This window comes from Thunnus maccoyii, chromosome 1 (assembly GCF_910596095.1).
Source record: "Thunnus maccoyii chromosome 1, fThuMac1.1, whole genome shotgun sequence".
NCBI lineage: Eukaryota > Metazoa > Chordata > Actinopteri > Scombriformes > Scombridae > Thunnus > Thunnus maccoyii.
The window spans coordinates 20,043,648-20,071,580 of NC_056533.1; the positions used below are offsets into that span (position 1 = coordinate 20,043,648).

The 27,933-nt window shown below is 39.3% G+C and overlaps 2 protein-coding genes across 3 annotated transcripts; both read right to left on the minus strand.

Annotated features, from left to right (window-relative positions):
* Positions 1 to 423: 423 nt before the first annotated feature.
* cmtr2 (cap methyltransferase 2) lies at positions 424 to 7,128 on the minus strand. Its single transcript, XM_042418731.1, has 3 exons — positions 7,044 to 7,128; positions 2,994 to 4,253; positions 424 to 1,812 (listed from the first exon to the last, which is right to left on the minus strand). The coding sequence occupies exons 2-3, from the start codon at positions 4,242 to 4,244 to the stop codon at positions 751 to 753; spliced, it is 2,313 nt and encodes a 770-aa protein (XP_042274665.1). The 5' UTR covers positions 4,245 to 4,253; positions 7,044 to 7,128; the 3' UTR covers positions 424 to 750.
* A 9,326-nt stretch (positions 7,129 to 16,454) lies between these two features.
* Positions 16,455 to 26,891, minus strand: slc38a8b (solute carrier family 38 member 8b). Of its 2 annotated transcripts, none has more exons than XM_042411744.1 (11): positions 26,772 to 26,891; positions 23,877 to 25,735; positions 22,390 to 22,588; positions 20,341 to 20,497; positions 20,151 to 20,255; positions 19,992 to 20,049; positions 18,668 to 18,782; positions 18,435 to 18,582; positions 18,124 to 18,326; positions 17,370 to 17,421; positions 16,455 to 16,867 (listed from the first exon to the last, which is right to left on the minus strand). In XM_042411744.1, the coding sequence occupies exons 2-11, from the start codon at positions 24,063 to 24,065 to the stop codon at positions 16,765 to 16,767; spliced, it is 1,329 nt and encodes a 442-aa protein (XP_042267678.1). In that variant the 5' UTR covers positions 24,066 to 25,735; positions 26,772 to 26,891; the 3' UTR covers positions 16,455 to 16,764. The 2 variants fall into 2 exon arrangements, with proteins under 2 accessions (XP_042267678.1, XP_042267754.1); XM_042411820.1 differs by having other exon boundaries at positions 23,877 to 24,422; positions 24,610 to 26,891.
* Positions 26,892 to 27,933: the final 1,042 nt, after the last annotated feature.

Sequence of the window (27,933 nt, forward strand, 5' to 3'; positions counted from 1 at the left end):
AAAAAATTGATAAAAGCATATCAGCGAAAATATGTCATAAACAAACATTTTAAAAAAAGATCCCCTAAATGTGTTTTTTATTAATTGTAACCAAGATTTATACTGAGTTGAGTATTTTACCAGTGAAAAATATATTTGTCATTACTTTCTCTGACATTTCATACAGTATATGCTGATAAATATATCTGTGATCAGCTGAAATTGGCTGATAATATTATAATATTGGCCAAGTCAACGTATCCATCTGGCTCTGATTCTGTTCTACAACACTCTCTATTGTTTTCTGTTTGCTTTATAGCCAAAACCATAGACTTCATATACAGTCTATGGTCAAAACTCAATACAATATCCAGAAGTGTCCTAATCTAAAAGGCAGAGTGTCCAATTGTCCTTTAAAACTTTGCCACCATGAGACCATCCTCCTGAAGTCAGTAATTTTAATTTCTTCATCATTAGATTAACTAACAGAAAAACCCCTTAGAAACAGTATCCAATACATCATCATATCAGCTGGAGGGGAAAAAAGTCCATAATAATTAAAAGGCATTGAAAGCACAGTGTAATATGTAGCAGTTCATCTCTGCCGCAGAAGCATCATCATTAGCCTCAATATCAACATATAAAACTTATTCAGTAGCTTTAACTTGAACTTCATAAAGTTCATGCACTCTGTTGATTCAACATGAATAAAACAGCCTGTAAAATAATGAGGGGATATCATGTATCGCAGTCACAGTTCACTAAACTGCGCTACGACTGCATTAGCAAATGTAGCTTCTGTCGGATGATTTCAGAGTTCATGGTCCACAGGAAGTCCGTCAGTCCTCCTGTGAGCAGTTCCTCCATGGGGACGAACTGTAACACCTGTCTGTCACATCCAGAAGATGGATTTTCACCCTCTTCTCCTCTTAACAACTGACCAATGTAGTTATGGACATCAGTAAGGACCGGGAGTATTCGGGCAGCAGCTTCAGGGTAGAAGCCAACACATACAAGCACTGCTCCGACCACGCCTGAGGGGGGCGGACTCCTGAACGTGACCGAGCGAAAACACGCGTGCAGGCAGAGCACAACTGCTGCAGTAACACGAGTGAAGGCAGAAAACACAGGCAGCAGGAGGGCGTCCCCAGAGTTCAGGTTCTGCAGGGAAAACACAACGCAGCCCAAGAGCTGGTGCTGATACAGCGGCTCCCCGTCGTGCAGCGTGATGCAGCCTCTCTGAGGGAATGAAGGCTCCCCAGAAAATGTCAAGACTAAATCCCCAATTTGGCTCTCACAGGCGTCCCACAGTGAGCGACTGCCAAACACCAGACACCGCCTTTTCTCTTTGTTGCCTTCACTGTCAACTGTGAAGGTGCAAAGACCTGCCACATCTGACAAGATGGAGGCAGTGCAGACCGCATGGCAAGAGTCACAGGGAGACACACGAGTCCAGTCTACTGCTGATCTCTCAGCTGTGTCCACCAGTGCTTCATTCAAGTGGTTCAACAATCCTCCTTCACAGAACGGAGAGTTTCTGACTGCAGGCAGCGCAGCGCCGGCGATAATGTACCAGGAGTCAACGTGACAGTCAGACAGGGGTCCTTCCAGCACGCAGCCCGCTCCGCTGGTCTCAGTGCAGTGTCTCTGTATCCAGGTGGCATGGCAACCCCTCTCGATGCGCTCCCTCCAGCTCAGGGTCTGCAATTCCCTCCGCTCGTTGAAGGAGCCTGTTTGCTTCTTCTGTCCCAGAGGTCGCCCCGCTGAGACGCTGCAGCAGGCAGGACTCACCGTGTTACGAGAGATCCATCGACTCCGTGGAAGGAAGCTCACCTGAACACAGAGAAACGTGATTAAGTTTGATTTTAGACTCGTTGAGAGACAAACGTTGAATTTCAAATGAGTGCAAAATAAACTGCATGTCAGAATGTTCAATGCCTTCAGAGGGATATAATCCCTTTTGAGTTTTTTGAATTTTTAATTCAAAATGCTGCTTAGTAAGTCCTCAAAAAGTTTGCAAATAAACTTGTAAATGAGTCACAAGTATACAGACACTCCCATGACATTTATTTACAACTTAAATGGATTCCACCGAGAGAGAATGACAGATTTTGTTTATTTTGCTGAGCAGTCAATTAGTTGATCAATAAAAACAAAATAAACTAAGAACAATTTTGAAACTTGATTATTCAAAGTGATTCAGCAGGAAAAAACAACCAAACATCAGCTGGTTAAACCTTCTATGCTCTGCTCATTTTGGTAAGAAAAATGCTGAATAATATGTTTAAAAAAGTTTTAAGATCTAATTTGGTCAAGCCTTTATCTGTAGTTTAGCTAATGTGGTCTCAGGTTCACACTTTCTAGTCCACCTCAGTACGGGTCAGTTCAAACATGGGGTGCTACAGACAGGTCTCAAGATGAGGGGAAATCAAAACACAATAAATTAATCATTTCATATGTTGCATTTTGGGTGAGGAGGCCATCGTGGCCACTGAGATTTCCCCGTATGTTGCCTGCTGAGTGGATTTCACTCAGCCTACAGGTTTTTAGATTGTTATTTGTGGGTTTTTATGTGCAGCGTTGCCACAGAAAGTAATAAATGGACGTCACTGTGAAGGAGAGTTCCCACACTGGGTGTCCCTGACTATGGACGACCGTTCTAACCACTCAGCCAAAGGGTCAACCTGCTAGCCAAGGGTCAGCGTGTCTAAGTCTTCCATGGTCGTTACTCTCTATAGTGCACGGGCCTGCACCAAGACAAAGTTTTCCATCTGTCTTAGAGCTGAAGAAGGTATCAAGAGGCAAACGCTCTACGTGCTATTTCTGGATTTTCTCATTGACCTCTACACTGTACTGCAGTCTGTCTTCTACCCAGATTTCTCATTGGTATATATATATATTTTTTAATTATAAAATTGAATTTAAGTCTAAGAATGTGTTTCACTGAATCTAAAATGAGTTTAGAGAACATAGTAAACATGATGTCACGAGTTGCTGGTCTGCAGACATCATACCTGGAATCGCTGCAGGTATTCCTGAGCCGTACACTCCCTGATGTAGTCGAGTCGCTGCCTCTGCTCTGCGCTCGTCCCTTCAAACAGTCGCAGGTTTTCTGTGATCGTCTCCACCTGAAGTGTGTAGAAGTACGAGCACACCTCTTCGTGCTGTGTCACAAACGACTGCGGGATAAGAGAATCTGGGAAAAGTGCTTCTCGGTCAGCAAGGTGCGGTCCGTAATTACGAATGAGTTTCGAGAGCAGAGGCCTCACAGCCTCCTTGCCGTCGTAGTTCAGACACACGACATAAACCTCGGAGTTCCCGGCCTTGCTGGTGGCAGGTTTGAAGACGTTGACGGAGCGGAAGCAGCAGTTGAGCAGGTAGAGGAGGCAGACGGAGGAGTGTTCATAAAGGGTGAACATCTTCAGTACAAAGGAGCCGCCGGGGCTGAGGAGCAGCAGTGCAGCTGTGACCTCGCAGTAATGCAGTGACGCCACCAGCGCCTCCTGCTCGTCAGGGTTCTCCTGGCAGTCGAAACTACCATCTGCCGTCACCATATCGACTCTACGCATGTTAGCCACAAACGCCTGCAGCTCCAACAAATGCTTCTGGAGCATGATGTTGCCTGTGTTATCTGAGCCAAAGAACCACCAGGGCAGCGTGTTAGCGATTAACCGATCATCTGCGATGGTTGTGCTCCCACCGTTAGCCTCGTGGTACGGGTTGAGAGTGTTGGCAGCCCAGCTCCAGTCACAGTAGCGCGTGGACTCGCTGGTTTTAATGTAATGGTTTAGAGCAGTTATAAAGGCTCCTGGAGCTTCACACAGGTGCACTGTGTTCAGCTCCCCATCGTGAAGGGCCTCCTCTGGAAGAAGATTAAAGCTTCCCAGGATCTCATAAAACTTGCACCAGGCCTGAGTGCAGATCTCCGCGTTGGCAACAGAACGAACGGCCGCAATGACCTTCCCGGCCCGGTTGGTGGAGTTGGTGTGCTGATGCCAGACCTGGACATTCTTGTCACTGAGCTGGTTCTTCACGGCGTTCAGCGACACCTTCAGGGACTGCAGCCGGCAATGCTCCTTCGCAGGGTGTCTGAGAGCAACATTTGGGTCAGGGATGCCCCACTCTCCATTGGATGGTTTCACATAGGTTTTAACTTTACTAAAAAGATCTTTAATCTCAGTTAGTATTTCAGGGTCAAACACCACCACATTGTTGAGCTGCTGCAGTCTGCCGACTTTCTTCCTGGTCGCGTTGCCGGAGCTCATCCTCCACACCTGTTGTAGCGGAGCCAGATGTTAGAAAAGCACCTTGATTAAAATGACAAACCTACACCACCCAGTTTCTGTTTTCATGTAATCCACCAGACTGTTTATGTGACCTGCATTCCTGCCAAAGAGTTGATTCTAATATTAAGAACAAAAAATCTGCAGTCAGTACGTTTCACATGGAAATACAGAGAGGCCCGGCTCTGCAATCCTTCATTTCTCTCTGCATGCATGAGCGGTGTTGAATTACTAATGTCGACTCATTGTGATGTGGCGCCCTTGGGCATCAGAGCAGACTGTAAATACTGGCGATTACTTCACCGGGCCGGGGCTTTACCCACTTGGAATAACAAGAGATTTTCTACATCACTACAAACACAGTCTCCTCTAATAAGACTTAAAAACAGCTAAATTTGCTTAACACTGCCATGATATATCAACATTTTCTTATTAGTTTAAACTATTGAGACGGTTACTTGAGGCTCCAAATTATCTTAATGATTTGTTGCTGTCCAGAGAAAACCAAATATGTCCAAATTGTTGACTTAATGAGCAAGAAAAACGTGTTTTAGCTTAGTGACACATCATTTTTCAGATAAGCCCATGGGTTTTTAAATGGGTTATATTTCTTATGAAATAGGAAAATATACTCAAAGGAACATTTAATTCTGAGCTTTACTGAAAAATTAAAAAATCACCTAATTTAGAGATACATCGTTTTCCCTGGAGTAGGGCTGCAATTTAAGATTATTTTCTTTATCAATTAATATGTTGGTTATTTTCTCAATTAATTGATTAGTTGCTTGGTCTAGAAAATGGTGAAAAATGTAAAACAGTAAAAAGAAGGCCCAACTAACAGTCCATAACTTAAAGATATTGAGTTTACTATCATAGAAACCAGAAAATATTCTCATTTAAGAGGCTGGGACCAGAGAATTTTCACTTTTTTTCTTAAAGAATGAATCCAAACAAATATCAAAATAGTTAGCAACTAGTTTAACAGTTGGTAACTAATCGATTAATCATTGCAGCTCTACACTGGAGACTGACCATGTGTTTGTTTACCACAGTGTGTCTAATACAGGAGCATGTTCTTCAACATGGTGTTGAGACCTTTTACTTTGTCATATTAAAAATTCTCAAGGTGCAGTGAAAAGACTTTCAAACAATTCATGTTATTTTTAGGCAGAACTCATAACTCATGACATAAAGATAATTTACAGTCAAAATTAAATTAACCCAGAACTAATCCTCTGCTCATGTGCACATGATTTAGGTGACAACACCGGGCAGGGGGACGTATTTCTGGGTCATTTCTTGATTAGTCTGCAGTGACTCGGTGATGAATTGCAATACATATGGCATATACGTAGCTAATGCCAGCACATTCATCAATAATTTCTCATAAATCATACTGTAAAGCGCTGCTACAGCGTATGAAAGTCATCTGCTCTGTGCTGCGTTTGTAAACCGCTCAGCTGCTAAACTAGCAAGAAAAACAGCCTGATGTGACTGTTTGCTCCATACAAGAGGTTCAGGAGGGTGATTAAGAGAGCTGAGATCAGTTTTCCATTTAGTGATAATTAATCAGGTCTGCGTGTAACACTGCAGACGTGCTGTAGGATCATAAAGACCTCAGCTGTAAATCAGTTAATACAAGCCAAAAGTAAAAGCCAGAACACAAATAAACACTAGCTTAGCATTAGTTATATGCTTGCTAGCCATTAGTGGCAAAACAAATTAGTTAATTTATTTGCTGGTCAATTGACAGAAAATTAACAGCAATTTTAATAATTCAATAATAATGATATGATAACGATAAATTGGCACATAAAAATGCAAACATATGTGCATTGTAGCTTCTCAAATATGAGGATTTGCAGATTTTCTCTCATTTCATTATGAAGTGAATCCCTTTGTTTTTTCATAATAGGCAATTGGACGACTACAACTTAAGCTGCAGGTATTTACGATTATTATATTACTAATAAACATCTAAAACATGTTTTACAGCAGTTAATATAAAAAATACTTGTATCATTTGTTGCAACATTAGTTCAAGATTTGTAGAGAACAATTTGTCCAAAATCATGAGATCTCACACTGTGAATGAAGATTCAACTGATCATTAATTTGAGACAGCAGTAGTGTCATATAAGAATATAAATGATCATATTGAACAATCATCCACTGAATTAACTGAATTATTGCCCAGAACTAGCTGAGTAACTTTTTTTTACAGATATTCAGACGTAAAGGTTAGCTGTATACCTGCATACACTGAAAACAAAGGGATGCTGAATATGAAAACATCATCAGAAATGCTGGCGACATTAAGACTGAAGTGTTTTAATATCATGTATTTCCTGAATCATCTGCACCATGAAAAACACCTGCTTAGAAAATCAGAAACTCTGCTGTGATGCGATTGACTGAATGTGTGAATTAGACTTTTCAGCTGTATAAAGGTAAACATGTTTAATGTAGCTGCATATTTTGAACTATTTTAGGCCAGCGACAAGACTCCTGTTTGATTATTTATGTAACTGTTTGTGAAACAAAGCAAATTGCTGTATCGTAGAAGTTAACCCTCAGCTGAAGCTGAACGGGACGCATCCTGAAGCATGAAGCTTGAAACCGTGTTTTGTCTCTTTAAACTCGCAAAGATTCGTATTTTTCTGCCACATTGTGAAGTTTAAACTCTTTCAGAGAAAAGTTTCTGTTCGTCTGCTCACTCTGTGGAGCTGTCTGCTGATAACAGAGACAGAAACAGCCTGAAAACACTGAGCAGTAACTCACCGGTCTGTGCTGTAGCCAGGAACGGAAGCCACGGTGTCATCATGTGACTCAGAACTACACTGCGCATGTGCGTGAAAGAGTGGGCGGGGCCTTTTTTAAAGGAAAAGGACACTTTTTTTTTGTTCAAATCTGATAAATGACATCTGACTTAATAAAAATTATAAATGACATGAAAATAAAAATGGCAATTAATGTGCAGGGAGAGAAAATCAGCTCAATAAAGAAATTATCTTTTTGATTACCCCTACATAACTGTAACTTTCACCAAATGACAAGAATAATTCCATAAGTTAGGATCTTATTACATATCTTATTGAAAATTAACATATTCTAGCAATTATGATGTTTGGGAAGATGAAGATAAGACAACTGTATGTGTCAGCTGAGTAAGGCTGAATTTGAGAATTAGTTTGAGAATTAGACATGAAATTATCTGGAACATTTCCAGCATCTTTTATATAAAAATACATATGTGGGAAACATATCATCAATACAATCATTAATGCAAATTGTGAGAAGTTGATCTTTCGGAAATAAAGATGTTGAAACAAAATGTCTTTAAATTTGTGTTGCTGGTGGTTTGTAATATTTGATATGCCATGTTTCTAGGTTTCTCTGTTTTATACATAATTAAAGAACAAGAAAGCCAACATATTAGATCGTTGTCTTGTAAAATCCACAGGAAATGCAATTTTGCCTCCAGATAATTGTCTTTGGAGTTTTACTGTTTTGACTGTTTGTAGATTCATTAACATAGATCATGACTCTGTAAACATCACATTCCCATTCAATATGCACATGTTTAATGCTCCATGATAATGACTCTAATAATACGGCTGCATCAAGTATTTTTAACAAATTACAATGTATACAGTATGTCCAACGGGTAAATGGCTTGATATATACAGTAGGTGCATTGTTAAGTATTTTAAATTTCTTGTTATGGGTGAATTCAGAAGAATTTAATGTTCTGGCTGTTGAATTCACTCTATTCTGCTTGTGTGCATCTTTCCAGCCAGATTATCCAAAGTGAACTGATCTGTGTCATCACGTTACATAATTATTAGAGCCCTTTAGCGTGTGAGCTCATGAAAACATTGTGTCTTAGTGCTACATTTAAATGGGCATTACGCATGTATCTTTCATGCCTCAGTGCTACCTCACATAGACACACATATGCTGCTCATCTGGGTAATGTAGGCTTTGGTAAGAAAGGTGTGACTAAAGAAAACAGGACGCTCGCAGTGACAGAGGGAGCCTCATTCATAAATAATGGACCTTTGGGATATACAGGTGCAATTAGGATTTCCAAAAATAGTGGGTGTAAACATTTTGTCTTATGATTTACTGCCAAAACAGTGACACCTCTTATAATATTAATGTGCGCATTGTGGAGTTGTACTTCTATTTATTTCTTGATGTTTCTGAATGTTCAGCACTGTTCAAATGTAGAGTCTCAAACTTTGACAGTCAGAGAAAAAACTGTGAATTCAAGCAGGTGTTTGGAAAAGTGGAAAAGGGGGCCATGGTTTATTGTGAGAATACATTCTTTATAACCAATAAATAAAAACTCAACAAATTTATCAGAAAATATAAAGATATTTCGCCATTATGCTCATTTTGTAAATCTGGAATAGACTCAACATAACATACGTTTTTTAACTGCTGCTATTGGTCAGATGTGTGTTTGTCAATATTCAGTTTAATTAATATTTAGCTCAATATTTAGTTGCTTTTGTAAATTAATTTATTTGTCAAAATACTTGGTTTTGTTTAAAACCAATAACAGAACGATTGATGATGATATAACATTGTGCCCAATTTCAGGCTTTTTTCAATCGATGTAGAAAACTTTTATGCATCGGTTAGCACAAAAATCTGCTACTTCTCTGGAAAATATTGTGAAGCACATTTGATTTGATTTGTTTTGTTAAATTTACATTCATTTATTCATTTATTGGTTATATCAGTTATGTGACCTTTCTTTTTATATTGTCCCTGACTTATAATTTAACGGCTATGTCTGGGTAAAAAATGTGTCTGTCATTCCTCTGTTCTGGTTTATACATTATTAAATACTAGTGTCTCATTATTCTTGCCATAAACTTTGACTGAATGGTGATCGACTCTGTGACTTGTATTCAACACACATCTTGGCTCTGAAAGTCAATGTAAAGCCTGACTGGAAGTCTCATGGCTTCTACATGACCAAAGTTAAATATATGTAAAGAAAAATGACTGTTTTCAGTACATTTAGTATACTGCAGTTTTTGCTACAGTTGAGTGTGGTGTTATGCAAGTAGATTCCTAAATATGAGTATTGTTATACTCAAAAAAAACTGCAGACTTATTTGACTTTACATCTTTCTGTTATTCATCTAAGGTCATTTGAGAGGAGAGGGGCATCTATGTCCATGCTGGTGTTGGGTAATGGAGAAAAAGGAGACTACTGTCCTAAAAGTGCTGCCAACCTAAAGACACAATCCACCATTCAAACAATTCTTGATAAAAAAAAAAAACAACTTAAGTAACATAATAATAGCTTGCACGATTGAAAGAAAAATCTCAAGTGTTTCTGCATCTCTGTCACTTAAGATTCACACGGCTGCTATATTTAGGAGGAAAAAAGCTATTTCTAACATAATCATTTTAAATGTGTGTAGTCATGTAGAAAAACATCAAACAGGCCCTTAGGTGACATAGAAAGCTCTACAGAGTTTACAATATTCAAATACTATGTACACTGTATATCACAGTTGATATTAAGGAGATTGGGGTTTTAAAGGTCATGTGCGACTGTGAAAAAAATTAAATGTGCTCTGCAAATAGGAAGAGAGACAGCACCCATACTCATATGTGGTATGTTATTCCTAAAGGGCAGCCACTCCAGCTCACTCAGGTCTCCATTAACAACCCCAGAGCCAGCGACACCATCCTGTGCACTGAAAAACTACATGTGATCGCTAAAATGTAACTCATACATGCCCTTCAGACTGACTGTAGTTTAGGTAACACTGCAATGTTCTTTGCACTTCAAAGGGTTTGACATTGACATTGTGTATTTTATACATCCGGAAACATCTTCTATCTTTTCTTTGTTTTTGACAGGATATGGAGGAGGATATAACGGCTTCACATGTCCTAAGAGAGGACAGTCATTCCTTGCATGACTACAAAATGTTGCTTCTCAGAAAAACGTAGACACATAGTTTGCTTTAATCATTTAAGAAAAATGAACAGTTGTGTAGTTTGAATCGTCAAGTCATTACAATTTCTTAAATTAAAGCTGCACTTGGGGGCAGAATAACTCCAAAACAAGATGACAGACACAGAGTGTTGACATATGATCACCTGATAAAGGTGCAACCAACTGTCTGGGAAGACAAACCAACATTATTATCCTACTCTCTTTTGGTCTCCATCAAATCCTGAGTAAAATATGAGACCCTTTAGCTGCTAGATGTCAGAATTTCCTCACCAGCTAGTCACTATAACTTCTGTCTGCCATTTGATGCTGGGGAGACAGCAAACAGAGTGTTTATTAGAACTTTTTACTCTTAACAGCAACCTGCTCCAGGAAGAAATTAATGAGCATGGTGTGACTGGACCAAAACAGTAAAGTTTTGGCAAAAAACCAAAACAATGAGCTGAGAGATGCTAAAACTCTGTACAGCTGAGGAGAACTGCAGAGTCAAATGAGAGTCAAATGTGCTGCTGGGTAGGGGTGTGCCCGAATACAAATGCGTTATTTGGCAAGGCACAAATAGCGTTTTTTTTAATGAATATTTGTTTCATACAAATATTTTTTAAATTATTTGTTTTTGGGAAGGAAAAAAACATGTCAAATACCAGTGCGCAGGTCGGTTATAATGCTATCTCAGTCTCTCTCCTCTGCTCTGCTGTTACATCTATCAGCAGGTCTCAACGGGGGGAGTCACATCCACCTGCCACATGACGCACATTTCTTTATTTGGACATCACTCCCACAGTTTGGGGTGTTCCCCAGAGATAAAGCTGAGCTACTGACACACACAAAGAGCTCTCAAGGGACTCTCCTTAACCTGCTGTTCCCCTTCTCCTTTCCACAAAGTTGGGTTGTAAAAAATAAGCAATAAATGAAAAGTGCAAAGTAAGAATCACCTTTGAAGTTCTTCCCTACACATTGCATGCTGTCCTGTCTCTGTGTTATGGGTGCATAAAGAAGTAGAGGTCTGTCTGCAATGAGGCGATGAGTTAAGTTTTAGCTCAGTAGTCAGCGCGGTCATCTATGATCTGGGAGACTCCAGTTTGAGACCCAGTGTGGGGAAATTTCTAAAATTAAAAGCATAATAAAAACAAATACAGGATTTTTAAGCCTCTCTCCACTTTTATTCAAATACAAATACAAATAATTTTGCTGCCTCAACAAATACAGATACAAATACAAATAGTGGGCCCTCTGCAGATCCCTAGCTGTGGGTTTGTCTCTATGAGCGCAACCTATCGCATTACACATAATTATTAGACCTATTGTTATAATCTGTCTGCTATTTGGTACTGGACACATACAGTCATTATCAGAGTGAAATTCATAATTAAACATGTTTAAATCAGGCCAGAGTGAAGACTCATCTTGTGTCTTTTGATGATTTGTCTCCTGAACCAGAGGAACCAGAGGTCACTGTGACAATTCAGACAAGATGATCTCAGCTTTAACTAGTATCTGCTGTCAATGCTGATGCAATGGCTACACTGCACATTGCATTCACTCCTTATGTATTAACATAAGTGGATTTAGCATAATTTACTTCACCCCTTGACAGCTGTAACATTCTTTTATTTACTGAAAGCCTCTGAGTTAATTATAGATCATGTTATTCAATGCAGACATTTGAAAATTGTTTTTTTGTGTGTGTGCGATTAGATTAAAAAGGACAAAAGCCAAAAATCTTTTACTGTGGTCCCCATTTTTAAACATTTCATTATGTTTTTTGTCAGGATGCATTTTCTAGCAACACAATTGAATACTGCAGTCATGACTATGATGCTGGAATTAGATGGAGAGATAAAGGAAAGTGGGTGAGTGAAGCCTAATTGCGCATGAAATGGAGGACAAATTTATTATGCAGTCTTGCTGCTGTTTATATACCCTTCATTGTTATTCATAATCTCATATCCCTTGTGAATGCAGTGATAGCATTAAGTCTGCATCATGTTTCTTTGTCTATCTGTGCATACACCCTATCCAGCGACTGTGGTGAATGTAATTTATAAAGTTTCTGGAGCTTTGTAGATCTGACAAATCTCCTGCTTATGTTTGGTTTCAGTCGGTATCAGTAGTCTCACAGCTTTGTCTTGAGAAACGACTGTTTTCTTAAGACGCAAATGTATCAGCAGGAAAGATCCTCATTAGCTGGCCCACAATCTGTTATGTTTTTCAGATTCTTCATGATTTAAAGTTATTTTCACACACATTTTACAGAAATTTCAATTTCCAATGTCAGCTAAATCAAACATCTGTTACATCAAAATTGAAATTCCATCAGACCAGAAAGAAAGACCAGATATTTATTAATGAAATTATTTGCCAGCATTTAATTAAATAGTTTTTTTGTGTTTATGGCTTGTTCGCATTATATATTTTGTCTATAAATAAATCCAAATCCATTGTGTGCTACTGTGGATACACTGTTAAAACATTTAAAGACTGGTGTCATCAGGAAAAACATTAGTGCACTCTCAGTATCACATATAGGATTTAATGTCATCCTGATCTGCTGCACACACACAAGGTGACAGAGGCCTCTCCTTCACCTGAGCTCATTGCCACTGCAACAATTATCCCGCAGAGTTTGACCCGGAGGTCAAAGATCCGCTGTCACCACTTCAATAAAGGCAGAGCAGCAAAGTGATGGACGCATGTTATCTTCATCATGATGATCTCAGCCTAGTGGTTATAACCTTCATGCATAGAAAACAAGGTTGTACAGACACAAATTCTTGTCATACATACAGAACATCATTGGACGCTTGCAGCCAGAACAGCGGTACAGAAACAATCCTCTTCTTGTTTGGTGTGGAGATAAAAATCATAAATACACAGACAGTGTTATAAAACCAGTTATCTCCAAATCAAACAGGAGAAGAAAAGTTCTTTTTTCCATTTTGAAAACAAAAGAACTTGACAGGAAGATTTCAATCAGTGTGACACACACACACACACACACACACACACACACACACACACACAGTAACAGAAATAACACGCAGCCATCCGTTTTCATTCAAGCCTTTTGCTGATGCTCTTATCAGGAACAATTAAGTGTTTAAAAGGGACGTCGCTACAAATCGCCATTTCATTAATTAGCAGTACGAGAGGCCTACATTACAAGTAATCTTTCAATAGCAAAGTAGTTACAGGGGACAGCATAATAATGAGGACTGGATATTATTTTCCAGAGGCAAAGGAAAATGAAAAGATAATCTAATGCACAGAATAATGGATGGTTTTCAGTCACGCTTTAACAATGTGGCTCCAGGCATGGCAACGTCTGCCAGTCCATCGGTCAGTCAGTTCACCATTTTTGTCTAGATTGAAATATCTCAACAACTATTAAATTAATTGACGTGACATTTTGTACAGATATTGATAGCTCCCAGAGAATGAATCCCAATTACATTCATTATCCTCTGACTGTTCATTTAGCACCACCAGCACATCAAAGTTTTCACTTACTCAGTGAAATATCTCAACATCTACTTAATGAATTGGCACCAAATCTTGTGCAGACGTTCAGGGCTCCCAGATGATGGATACTACTGACTTCGCTGATCTCTGGACTTTTCCTGTAGCGCCACCATTTGTGGTTTTTGGTGAAATGTCTCAACAACTATGGTATAGATCACCATGACATTTTGCACAGACACAGTGATCCCTTAACTTTTCATCTAGCACCATCATCAGGTCAAAATTAATTAATTAAATTTGTCCAGTACTTTGTTTTATGACCTAAACACCTAAACTAATTACATTAGATCACACTGAATGACAAGAGATCAATTTATTTACAAAAGACAAAACGTTTTTGGGCATCTAGCCTTCACATATAGCTGCCTTTTAAGTAGCACACACACAGGTGATTCCCCTCAAGGTAATTAGCATTGCACCTGGTAAGTTAATCAAAAAAGCAGTGAGCATCCAGTATTAGACCTAGAAAGAAGGCAGAAACCAATTCACCACAGGGAAATGTGGGATTCTTTAAATGGGTCCACCATTCACTTTTTTCTATATCAAATATTAACAGACAATACAATTATTACTAGATAACACAATGAAACAGCTTACAAACAATATGTCTATATGTTTGTTTTTTAAATTTTATTAAGGTAGACATCATGCGTGCAGCCGTTTGTAAACTAATGACATTCCCATCAACCTCAGTTGTACTTTGTGTTCAGTGCTAATTAGCAAATGTTATCTAACACACTAAAGTAAGATAAGTGATGCGGGCCAAAATCCACAAGCCTCCTTCTGTGCAAAAAAATATTTAAAAGTTTATTTGAAGCTAATATGAAGCTTCAACCGTACAAATGAGTAAAATCAAGTAGATATCTTTCGACTTTACAGTCTTTTTAGTGCCAAAGTCCCTCTTTTTGTTACTATGCTTCCATCACCGCTCAACAGGGAAACACTGTCCGAGGAAACACAAACAGGGAATTTGATGCTAAAAAGGCCATACATGTGTCAGATATCTACTTGATATGACTAACTCAGACTGCTGAAGCCTCATATAAGCTTCAGGTAAACTTTTAAATGCATTTTGTCACAAAATGACTGTGTGGACACACTGTGGATTTTGGCCCCCATCACTTACATTAAAAGTGCATTTGAAGGGGATCTTTTAACAGCCAGTATGAACAGGAGGAATGATTACAGCGAGGAAAACCTCTTTCAGTGTTCATATGGACACCTGACTGTTGTTTTAAGACAAATTTGAAAAATTGTGAACCTGTCCTTTAACCCTGTAATTGTGAGCAAGGTAAAGACTCTTAGTCTTTTTTATTTTCTTCTTCTTTGGTACGACACAAGGGCTGTGGAGGAGTTCCAGCTGAGATAGGGTATTTCTCCTGAAAGGGGTCAAACAAAGACAACTGAAGTGCTAAACTCTGTAGTTGTGTTTTCTCTGGACTTCTCCCTTACAAATGTGTGGGCAAGTTTACAGAGACTGCAGCTGTAGGATTCAAGAAGGAGTTTATGTTTGTGTGATTTTCAAAGATTTTTTTTTTTTGCTGCATTTAGTGGATTTCGTCATTCGGCCAGCAGGATGAAATATAATCCCCTGGGCTAAACACAAGTAGAGTATCACAGTTTGAGGTTTTCCCTTAAGGACATTAATACCGCACGAGATGAAAAAAAAACCTATTACATAACTGAAGCCTGATAAGGAGCCACTGTGTGTTTCTAGATGGTCTATTTTTGAATGAAGAATATATTCATTGTGTGTGTTCAGACAGATAAGTCTGTAGGCCTTCTGCATTTCTGTGAAGTTAACGTGGTTGATATGTTGCTTTTAAGCAGACCCCTCCAGGCACACATACAATTTCTGGATTTACTGTAAATCATCATTCACTCATACATTAACACACGTGTGAGCACACGCACACTCACAGGCAGTGTGCCATAACTCATTTAAGCTTAAAGTCAATAAACAATAAACAGTAATATTCAGCATACCTCAACCATCGCTCTGTGATCAGTGAAAGCGGCAGATTTATATCATTGATGTGATTCAGGCCATGTGGAGGTCAGTGGAAAAACAGAGGAGATGGTGCAGAGAAATGATAAGAATCGTGCATTTGAAGGAAAATGAACGTAGTGATTCAGTCATTTTATCATCTGGGAAATGTAAACATGCATTTCAAGGACAATGAATCCATCTGTTTTCTGGTAAAAGAGTATACTCTCTTACGCAGTTTACATAGATGTGGCACTCCGGTGTCAAAACAATCCCTTAGACCAGTAGTTCTCTAAGTGGGGTCCAGGGACCCCCATTGGTGCTTGAGGGGGTTCCGAGAGGTCCCCAGCAAAAGGGGGAATAATTTATTTTCACTATAATTCAATTTATAAGTAACGCAATGACTGAATGTATGACTATTTTGGTCCATGGTTACATACACTTTCTGTAATAAAACATCTAAAAGCAAAAATCTTATCAGATTGGGGTCTGTGGTCTAATTTGTGTCAGTTTAGGGGTCCTTCTTCCTCTCATGTGTGTGTATGTATTACTACAAATGAATAACCACACAGATAAATAAATAATTCCTAAATGGTGCAATACTGCCCCCTGGCAGTGATTTGCAAGCACACATAAAGACTCAAACAGCCAACATTTTGTGATTTCTCATTTAATATATTATTGACATACAAAATAAAACAATAAAACAGAAACATACATTCAAACATTTTTTGCTATACATACTTAATAAGACACTTAACAATATATGTTGGTACAGTAATAACTGACTAATAATCAATTTAAATCCACTATTCATGCATCAAATATAACAGTCTCACATAACAAACACATTTTATATCCAGGCCGTGGACGACCTTGATGAGCATCACATTTACAACTAAAAACCACTTTTACAAATGCAACATTCAGATGTGCAAAACAGAAGAGCGTCAGGAAACGCTCTGAAGTCACAGTAAAGCTGCTGCTGCAGATAACAGTGGTGAATTTCAGAATTTGTGTAGAAGCTCCATGATAGCAATGGTTGTGCTCTGTCCGAAGATGAAGGCTCCAACAACGACGGTTATGATTCCCCAAACTGTTAAAATCACCCTGCAAATGAGAGAAGCAGGAGATCAGTTACACCAATAGAAAGATGAGTACAGACAACAGTGAGGAGGAAAAAAAACAACTTTGGACAATAAATAATTAGGCAACAATATGAATCTTCTGCATAACATTAATTAATGATCATTCATGATATATCCCAACATCCTCCTTTTACAACACAATGGATCAAATCTATTTTGGCCCATAGAAGCTTTTTTTGTTGAAGGACGAGCCATTTCAGCTCTACAAAACATGGGCCTCTTGTCTTTCATACTTGGGAGACGATGCAATCCTGACACAGGAGGACGTTGTGGACTCGCCTGACTAAGAGGAGCAACTTGCTGTGCACTGATGACTTGTAACATTAGTTCAGTACTTATTACTCTGCAGTCCTCATTGTTGTGTTTATATGACCAGCAGCAGGTTTTTTTCTCCTCTCTGCTAACTCATTTATGGTTTAATTTTTTTAAAAATCATAATTTCCTGCACACACAGTATGACTCACCTGACTCTGGGAGTCACAGTTTCAGTTTGCATTGTGAACACTAAGCAAAGACCTGCAACACAAGATAGACAAACAATTACCAGATTTACTTCACTGAGTCAAGAACATGGCCTCAATCACTTTATTTGTATAGTCTTTCATACAGATAAGTGCAATTTAAAGTGCTTTACTGGTGACTGACAAGCTAATAATAAGATGGAACAAATATATAATCGGTAGTGCTGCAACTACTGATTAATTTTATTATCAATTTATCTGTTGATTATTTTCTCAATTAATGAATTAGTTGTTTGGTCTATAAAATGTCAGCAAATGGTGAAAAATGTCTTGCACTGTTTCCCAAACCCCAAAGTGACGTCTTCAAATGTCTAGTTTTGTCCCAACCAACAGTCCACAACACAAAGATATTCAGTTTATTGTCACAGAAGACTAAAGAAACCAGAAAAATATTCATATTTGAGAGCTGGAATCAGGGGATTTGGACTCAAAATTATTATTCAATTATCAAAATATTTGGCCATTAATTTTCTGTTGATTGTTGACGAATCGATTAATCGACTAAACATTGCAGCTCTAACTTATTGTCCATACATATGTGATTATGTGGTAACAAACATAGATACACATATTAAAGATAGGATGTTTTGTTCAAATCTGTCTGGGGACCATTGTTGCATTTCTACCGTCCGCTTTCAAATAAGGGCAAAATAAACCCAAAAATATCCGTTTCTTCAAATTATGATTGGTTTCATACCAGGAAAGATAAAGATGAAGAAGGCACTGATTCCTCCTATGACACTGATGACCTCTCCCATGTCGGGGACAAACATGGCAATGAGCAGAGTGATGGTGATCCAGATCACAGTGAGGACCACTCTGCAGCGACTCTCAAAGGAGTGAGTGACGATTCCCCAACGACGCCTTTGGACACGCAGCATCAGGTTCAGGATGACAGATCTGTTTGACACACACAGAGTTTAAAACACACACATAAACTCACAAATGATATGACACAACTTAACCTTATGAGTTCTGTGCTTACATGTGCACTCTGGTGTCACTTACCTCCCCAGAAGAAGAATAATAGGATAGATGGTAATAATCGATATTCCAAAAAGTAGTCTGGAAATGATCATGACCACATCATTTCCTGGATATGACATCAAAATATCTGAAGCAACATCTCGCCCGAAAGTCATGAAGCCGTACACACCTGGCAATGGAGAGAGCGGACATGGTTATCAGCTTTCAGGTGAACCCATTAAGCACCGAGGTTGATGCTGTAGAGGTCGACTCACCGGTGAGAGTGTAGATGAGCAAACAGAAAAACATGGAGACCACAGAGATGACCACCCAGTGGGAGAGCTTCTGGTTCTCCATGCTGCTGTAGATTGCTATACAGGCTTCATGGCACTGCAATCACACACACACACACACACACACACACACACACACACACACACAAAGGCACACCAGTTAATGGGACACTTCCTACTGAGAGTCATTCTTTCTTCTCTGCTTGGAGTTTGAGAATCTGTTGAACAATGACGTTAAATTTGTTTACCTCAATACAAACATACATATATCTAAGGTAGCAACAGTTGATTTAACTCCATATGTAACTATTGTTCACAAACTATTCATATTCTTATTCATCTGTCATGGCTGATCACACCACCAGTGGGGCAGTGGTGGACTGAAGCTTAGAGATGCTTGCATGTGACTGCTGGTTCAATCCTCAGACTGGCAGGATAAATCTGGGTGGGGAATGTCAACCAGCGCAGCTTGCTGCCCCTCTACTGGAGCTGCTGATTAGTTGAACTGAGCAGCTTCCAAGTATAAAAGTGTATAACTGTGTGAGTTTGAACAGGAAGTTCCTGCAAAAGTAAGTGTCGCTCTCAGTGGAACCTCCCTGAATAAATAAAGGTTAAAAATACACTGTGTTGAGTTGATTTAAACATGAAGTGTCCAGAGGTATATTAAGGTCTTTGCTTATTTAATAGTCAAATTAGCAACTTTATAAATACAGAAATTATACCTTTTCATAAAGTTAGGCCAGCATTTCATCCTTGCAGAAGTTTAAAATGAGTATTTCTCTGCTTTTTGGCACCTTGTTCCATAGACATGCAACTTACTGTTAGTGTATAAGCAAAGACATAATAAAGGCATCAATGCCTCTTGGTAAGTGAGAAAAATATAACAATTCCCCAGAAATGCTGCCTTGAAGTGGTGTTTTGTTGTCTTCACAAGATGACTCCATTTGAACAATATTATTCACAACTTCAGGGGTGGAAATTTTCTGATAGATCTGACACAAAAGTCGTGATTAACAGTACAAGAACATATTTTAAAATGTCCATGGGAATTTTTTTTTTATTTTGATATTAATTACTTTAATTGTTTATAATTTTCTCATTTCTTTTGAAATGGGAACAAAGCAATGTCCATATTTTTTGTGAGCCGCTTAGCAACAGCGTTCTCTAGACTTAAACTACTTGAATGTCAAGCATATTGTCTGTAAATTGTCACATCTAAAACAACCTCATGAGTTCCACTTGAAGGCAACGTGTGACATTAAGAACTTTTAAACCCAAAACCAGCCTGAAGATGATATGATCCTACCTGGAAGCCAAAGCAGATGGTTGGCACAACACTGAACATCGATGCCCACGAACTTACACTGAAAGACACAGAACACACAGATTTTAACAACAACAACTGCATAAATTTTGTAAAAGCACTTAAATTATGATGCATCCATTAAAAATCACCGTCACTGACCCTTGGCTGTGCTCTGGAGTTATTATGGCAGTGTGGCTCTCCATCAGGTAATATTTGACAATCACCGCCACACACAGATATGTAGCAGCCAGCGTCCCCAACACACTGATGAGAGGAGAAGAGAGTTAAAGCACAGATGAATTTACACTCAGCAGGATGCCGGTCAGACTGCAGATAAAGTGTCATGTACCTTGTGTATTTCTGGATGCCGATTTCTTTGGGGATGGACAACGGTAGGATGATGATGAGACACATGATGAAGAGGGCAAATCGCTGGTCGGTGTACCAGTGATACGGCATTTCTCCCTCACTCGACCCTGTCACCGTCTCATATAAAGAAATACACACTGGACAAACAAAAGCAGAGTTGAATAGAGTATTTATCTGTTGCACCATGAAGAAAATATGAAAAATATGCACATAAATATCCATAACCAAAATCTATAAGGCATTTTAGATTTACATCCTGCTTAACAGTCTGGTTTGTGTTTTTTAATGCTGCAAGAAAAATGCTTTCATGCTGGCAGATGAACATAAAGAATAATGAGAAACAGAGCATTCCTGTGTACGTGCATAAGGCATTTTGTCCTTCAGGAAATCTCAGTAAGTGCTCTGAGCCCATCTGCGAATTTCTGATCAAATGGGTTTTTGGAGGTTTTTTTGGGTGTGTTTGTAAATCCAATCAAATGCTCTGTTTAAAATTGGAACAGAGCAAAAACATTAAAAGGGATTTGAATGGTTTCAGATGGACAAAATGACAAAGGAAAAATGAAAAAGGGGGTTGTGTTACTGTTTCCAGCCACATGTTTACCCTACTACTGGCTAGAATGAAAATTAAAGTGCGGATGATTTGTGGCCTGAAAGAGATTAATTTTTTGATATGGGAAGTGGCTGATAAATTATTCACAAACTCAGTCAGGTACTTTAACAGCATGAAAAGACTCAAAACACCGTTGAGCTTCTAAAAAACAACACTGACTGTAAACAGACAAATGCTGCGAGATGATTAACAGATGGTATGAAGCATCACCAACGCAACGATGAGGATGATGATGAAAAACCTCCAGCAACTTAACATAGAGAACACATTCAACGCTAAAATAAAATGGGAAACGGAGGGCGATCGTTTCATATATTGTGGAGTTTCACAGCTTCCTGAAAACTGTCTCTCAAACCAGAACTATTAGTTTTGAGCTGATGTACCTGAGTAAGTTGGAAGAACCTGAATAGATGAAGAAGGATAAATATATTTGTTGACAATACTGTTGGTGGCTTGTAAGAAATCCATAACTAAGAAATGGTTGAAGAAAGAAATACGCTGTGTTGTCGAAGGCTTTGATGGTAGTTTGATGGTACTAAAATATTTATGTAATGAAGAGAACTTGATACAACTTGAGAACCCAGAAGGATCCATTTTTTGAGAACTGTACAAAATTGATTATTTACATGTTATTCTTCAGACCAGACTTGTGTAAATATCCATCATCAATACACGTTCGAGTTTTGTTTATGTATGTATGTTATTTTATTTATCTATTCATAATTCACCCTGGACTGTTTTTTCTTTCTCCATCATGTTTAAAGGTCTTCATGTTCATGAAATGCTGATATTGTTTATATTCAGTTTATGTTCATTCTCTCTTTAGAAGTCACTGGGGACTGTTAGAGTCGGTTTTTTAATTGGTAATTATTTATGTTGATGTTACATATGTTATATGTTATGATGTCATAACATAGAAGTTCATACAGCAGTTTATGTACATTTTCAGTACTGAATTATTAGCAGATTATGCTAACATTATGATTATATTTGGTATTATTCTGGACTGGTCTGAGGTGAAAATTTTATTTGTATAAGATGTTGATATGAGTGTGATCAAACACCTTCAAATAAACACTTGTTCAACCTTTTCTGCTGCCTGGACTTGTAATTATACTGGTTTAAAGTTAAAACTGAGGCATAACTCGCACAAGTGGCCTGAGGATTGTACTTAGATAATACAGCTTTGATCCACAATGTTTTAAACTGATCCTTGTGATTGATTGGGGGGCCTCAGAGGAAGGAAAGACCCGAAGCCCAGCACCTGATCTGCCTATAAGATGATCCACATGATGTTATTAACATTGATGTTGATATTCGGTTGTTCTCTGAAGTTATTAGGTCCAACACACTTACTGGACACACTTAAAAAAAGTAACGTTATTCATGGATGTTCTGGTTTGACTCAGCAGCACTTACGTTTCTCCAGCTGGTCCTGCACCACCACCAGGAAGGCCACACATATCATGAAGAGGTTGAAGCAGAAACAGACCTCGCACAGTTGGCCCACAGCTCGTCCACACACCTCTCGCACTACGTCCTGATAGGTCTTCTGTCTGCTGACAGACGAGGCATAGCCGAGGATGACCAAACCGCTGATGAGAAATACCAGGGATACCTGCAGGGGCACAAAAGAGATAAACTCAACACTAATCTTTCCTCAGACCAGGCTGACATTGGCACACGAACACACACCATGGGTGGGTTATGAGACAAGGAGACCCCTCCGTCCTCCTGCCTGACCTGGCCACAAGAAATGTGTCGCTCGCTGTCATATTGAATCTTTGTTAGAGACATTTTGAAGGTGAGCCATAACTGCAAATTGCTCTTGGCTGAAAACTGAAGCTGAACTTCAGGATTTCATTCACACTGGAGATAAAGAGAGAAAATTCTTTCTAGGGTTGCAACTAACAAATATTGCCAAAATCAGTCTCAAAGTCAAATCTTAATTAATCTTTCAGTGGTTCGGTCCATAAAATGTCAGAAAATAGTAGAACATGCTGATCACAATTTCCAACAGTCCATTTCATTTAAATGTGACAGAAGAATAATTAACATTTGCAAAGCTGGAACTGGGAAATGTTTGGCGTTTCTGCCTTTAAGAATTACTTAAAAGTAAGTAAATTAATTATCAAAACAGTTGAATAAGCTGAATAATTTTCTGACTGACAATTAAATCATTAATGGACTGATTGTTTCAGCTCTGGTTCTTTCTAATGCTTCTTGCCACATATACACAACACAGGACACATAACATTACAGGACACCATCAAAAGAAACCTGTGATGCAAATTATAAGATTATTCTGCTCTCCAACATCCAAACTGTCTTATTAATTTTAATGTAGACTTACTGTGACCTACGTACACACTGTGCAGATGTGTTATGAAGGGAAAATAAACAAAAAAAGAGACTGAAACACTGAGCCTTCTGACTTCATTTGTTTCAAACCTACTGCACACTCTCGTTTAGGGGCCCCCTAACCTCTTGGGCCCCAAGGTCTACTCGGAAAGTCCTTACTGTAATCCATCCACGACACACATGCATTTTTAGTGGATGCAGTGCAGTGAAAGTTCCTCACCTTAACTGGAAGCTTCATTAGAGTTCAACTGTGAAAAAAATGTGCCTCTTTCACACCAAGGAGACAAAGCAGGGTGGTGAGTCTATACTGCGCATACACACTTACTCAGTTGCAGGCCAAAACTCCCAAAACCTCATGAATAGACACATTTTTAAAGACACATGGTCAGCAAGGTCAGTACAGTTAAATCACTTACAGTTAAGTTTCTAATTATTCAATGAAAAGTATTAAGAAGTGTTCATAAGCCTGTTTAGATGCACCTAATATTTATTCTAAACACTACAGGAGTTAAGTTATTCTTGCAGGTGTTTGATGCTGTACTCACCAGCTCCACAGTGATGGCAGTTTTCACTCCTCCCGCCTTCTGGAAAGCCCAGGGGAAGTTGAGCAGTCCGGCTCCCAACGCAGACTTGAGCATGATGAACACTGCTCCAAACGAACCGAGCCGCGGAGGGTCTGCATGGGACGCAGACCGAGCCAGCAGGCTGATGCTCTCCCTGGCCAGTTCCTCCATGATCCTCCTGAACCTCCTCCGAGACTCACAACACCAACACTAGAAGCTTTTAACACCCACCTATCTTTAAAGCTTCTGCACTCGACTAACTTTTCCAGAGTAGTCCAGGTGTTTGGTTCATTCTGCTGCTTTGCTTCACAAGTAAACCTGGTGAGTGGTTAACTGTGCATATATATATAGTCCTACACCCACACGCACACACGACGCACGTGGTCTAATTGGACATTTTGACTATTAAACATTTCACTTGGAGGTGACAAATTTGTCACTAAAGTGAGTATGTTTGCCTGTGTTCTCTCTCTCATTCTCTCAGTCTGTCTCTGATATTTACTGCACTGAAGAGGAACCACAGCTGAACTGATAAGATACAGAGAGAAAAGATCAAATAAAATACAATAAGATATTATAAGATAAGATATAGTAAGATAACATAACATAAGATATCAATTAACGATATAAAGTCATATCTAAGTCATTAAAAAGAAAAATGCAGACATGCAACAAATTGTTGTCCTTTTGTGTTCTATGAGATCATGCTGCTTACCTGCTGGAGGCTCTGGGGCATAAATATGCTGCTTAGCTTTGCATTTTTCTCACTCTCTTTGCAAGTTGTACATATTTCCTCTGCTGGAGTACTATCTTGCCTTAGGTTTGCTGCATGGTTAATTTACTACATGCATATCTATTTTACAATATGCAATGTAGCCTCAAAACTCAAAAAATACAGTGTTGTCGTATGTTGAATACTGGCTGTTGAATTCTGTATCACCCTATAATATTCCTCTATAAAGGAAAAAAATGCCAAAAAAGATTAGAAAATAAAGCGGGGCCCACCTTGACAAACATTACGCCAGGAACTTTCAGGGGTCTTTGGGGCCAGATTGGAGTGGGCCCCCATGGCGTGTGTTTTGCATTTTTGCTTACATTTGAGATTATGCAGACAAAAGCTGTTTTGGTGCATAATTTAATTGTGATGCAGCAGCCTAATTTAAGAGGAAGACCATCAATCATCAAATCTCGCACATAACTGCAAGATTAAGGGTGACCCATAAGGTTAAAGGTTAAGCTCACCACTCAAAGAATTTTGGGAGTTAGCATTAGCAAATAGTATGTATGGTGAAATGTATACAATGTATACCAAAAAAATTTGTTAAAGCAAATTCAACTGACAAACAATAAAGACACGTCCAGCTTAGAAGCAGAAGAAGGAAAGGTTGTTGTGGGAGGAGGAGGGAACGAAATCACATCAGGAGACCAAGCTACCATCAACTTTAGCCCTGCTGCTGTCATCGGTTCACAGGGGATCGGGTGTGACTGTCAGTGGACCACAGCTTCAGCCTCCAGATGATCTTGGAAGTGAGAGACCTTCATTCTTAGTCTTGAGGAATGTCTTCACTGACCACCATTGGTCCATGCACCAAGCACACAAGGTGTAGCTGGTGCAGCTGGCCTTACAGAGAGACCTCACAAGCAAATGTCTGAATGAATGGAAGGAGAGGGTCCTCAGGAGATTCCACGCCAAGATGTGTCCCCTGCAACTCCTCTAAAGCTTTGTTTATACTTGTGCAAGACACCGTGGCACGGGCCTCCACAGATGGTGCATGAGCTACAATCATGCACAGCGGCGTTTATGCTCAATGCATTGTTCATTGCATTATTCTCTGAAACCCCTGGAGGTATACACACAAAATATTCCGTGAATAAGCAAGAAGTCAACAAGTGTTATTTGTTATCATTCTTGTTTTTGTTCATTAAGTTTGTATTAGAAAATCATCGTGCTACGCTGTGATGTGCTCTAACGTAGACATCGAGTGAACCCTTTTTTTGTTAAAAGTGTGTAATTAACAAGTTTGTAATGTGTTTTTGGATTAGAGCACACGTTGTTTAACATTATCTTGATATGAGGGGTCCCCCTGTGAAAACTGAATGCCCCCCGGTTCAATTTGTCCTGGCTACGGGCCTGCATCCCAGCGAGCATTGCTTTTCCTACAGCCACTTAGAGGGCTGATAAATGTCGCTCCTGCCCGCCCGCCTGCATGGCCAGGCTGCTTACACACACAGAGACCCTACTGCTGCATCTACACACAGTTCACATTCACTTGTGAGGATATAAACCTCTCTCTCTTTCTTTCTCTATCTCTCTCTCTCTCTCTCTCTCACATACACTCATAGACACACACACACACACACACAGAGCTGGGGCTCTATTGGAATTTCTTTGCATGATTTACAGTTCAAAAAACTCCTTATTCATCTTATACTAACCCTTCACACAGCCCTTCAGTTCAGCCTCTGTCTGAAACAGGCCGTTTTAGCTCCTGTCTCTTTAAGGACCCCCTCCTGACGAGCCCACTCTGTTCTGATTGGTGAGCTCTTGGAAGCTGACCATTGACAGACATCCTCCAGCTCTGGAGGCTACATCAACAAACCATGAAACAAACTATAGTAGCGGGATTTCACTAGTTTTTCTCATTCCTTGCTTGAAATGTCAACTTCTCAAATACATCCATACACGTTTGAGCCAAAATGTGATCCAAAATATGAGAGTGGACAACACAAAAAACATGGAAAAACCTTAGCAACAACATTAGCAAGCAGGGTTATGGAATGGACGGCCATTTATGATCATGCGCGACAAGCCAACGTCAGGGTAGAAAAAAACATCACAAACAAAAATAGACTGGAAAAAAATATGGACATAGTCACCGTGACATCACCCATTGGACTGTGTGGACTGCCACTTTGAAGCCTCGACTTTAGCAATTTGACCATCGCCATCTTGGATTTCACCTTTGCTATCTTTGATTTTTGGAGCCAGAAGTGACCATATTTAGACAAGAGGGTGGAGCTGAATCTAGTGAAGGCTGCTAGCTTGGTTAGCACGGTGCATTTACATTCTATGGTTAACTGTGATAATGCTAATGCTAATTTTCGCTAGCGAAAAACAGGCCTAAAACCATTCAAACAAAATGTACTAACCGGAAAAACTGAACATCCGACTCCTTAGAGGGTCTTTTAGTACAACTAAACACTGAACAAGACTTTTTTAGGTGACCAAAATGTTAGTTACCGTTCATGAACTGAAATAGCAGCAACTACGCCTATACTCAGTGAATCTGGGGTTGTGCCATGGTTATGTTACATAATCAACATTGACGCTGGGGCAGCGACTTGTTAATCACAAGGTAGCCACACCCTAAAGCATATGCTGCTTCATTGTTTATTTTACTTTAAATGGGACCATAATTTACAAGATGAGCATCACGCTGTATTGAAGAAGATTTGAAACTAGCAACTGAGACCAGGAACTCATCAGGAAAGTGTTTACTGAGGTAATAAATCAGGTGAGAAGTAGGGTCATTTTCTCATAGACTTCTATACAATCTGCCTTCTTTTTGCAACCAGTGGAGTCGCCCCCTGCTGGCCATTAGAAAATATGCAGGTTTAAGGCACTTCTGCGTTGATTTCACTTTTCAGACGGGGAGCTGTCCACTTGCAAACAAAGCATTCAGAGCAGGTTGAAGCCCTGGTTTTTGGCATGCAGGCGGCATTTCTACATACTTTAACCTCAAGTTGTGGAACTTTGACCATGTTTAGCATAGATATCCAACTTCATAGCTGTACATAAACAACAAAAAAACACAAAAAGCATGTCTCCTTTAAGTCACTGTGATATTTGTCGCTTTTATTCAGTACTGTAAGAGCTAAACATCATTGCCATCTGACAGTAAAGTACATGTTTATTTCTACAGCCAAAACCATAAATTTTCCCCCGAGCGCTTAACAATCTGTACAACATACAACACCCTCTATCCCCTTTAACAGGAGGTCAGTGCGCCTACAGCTGTCAGTGTTGATGTTAACATGT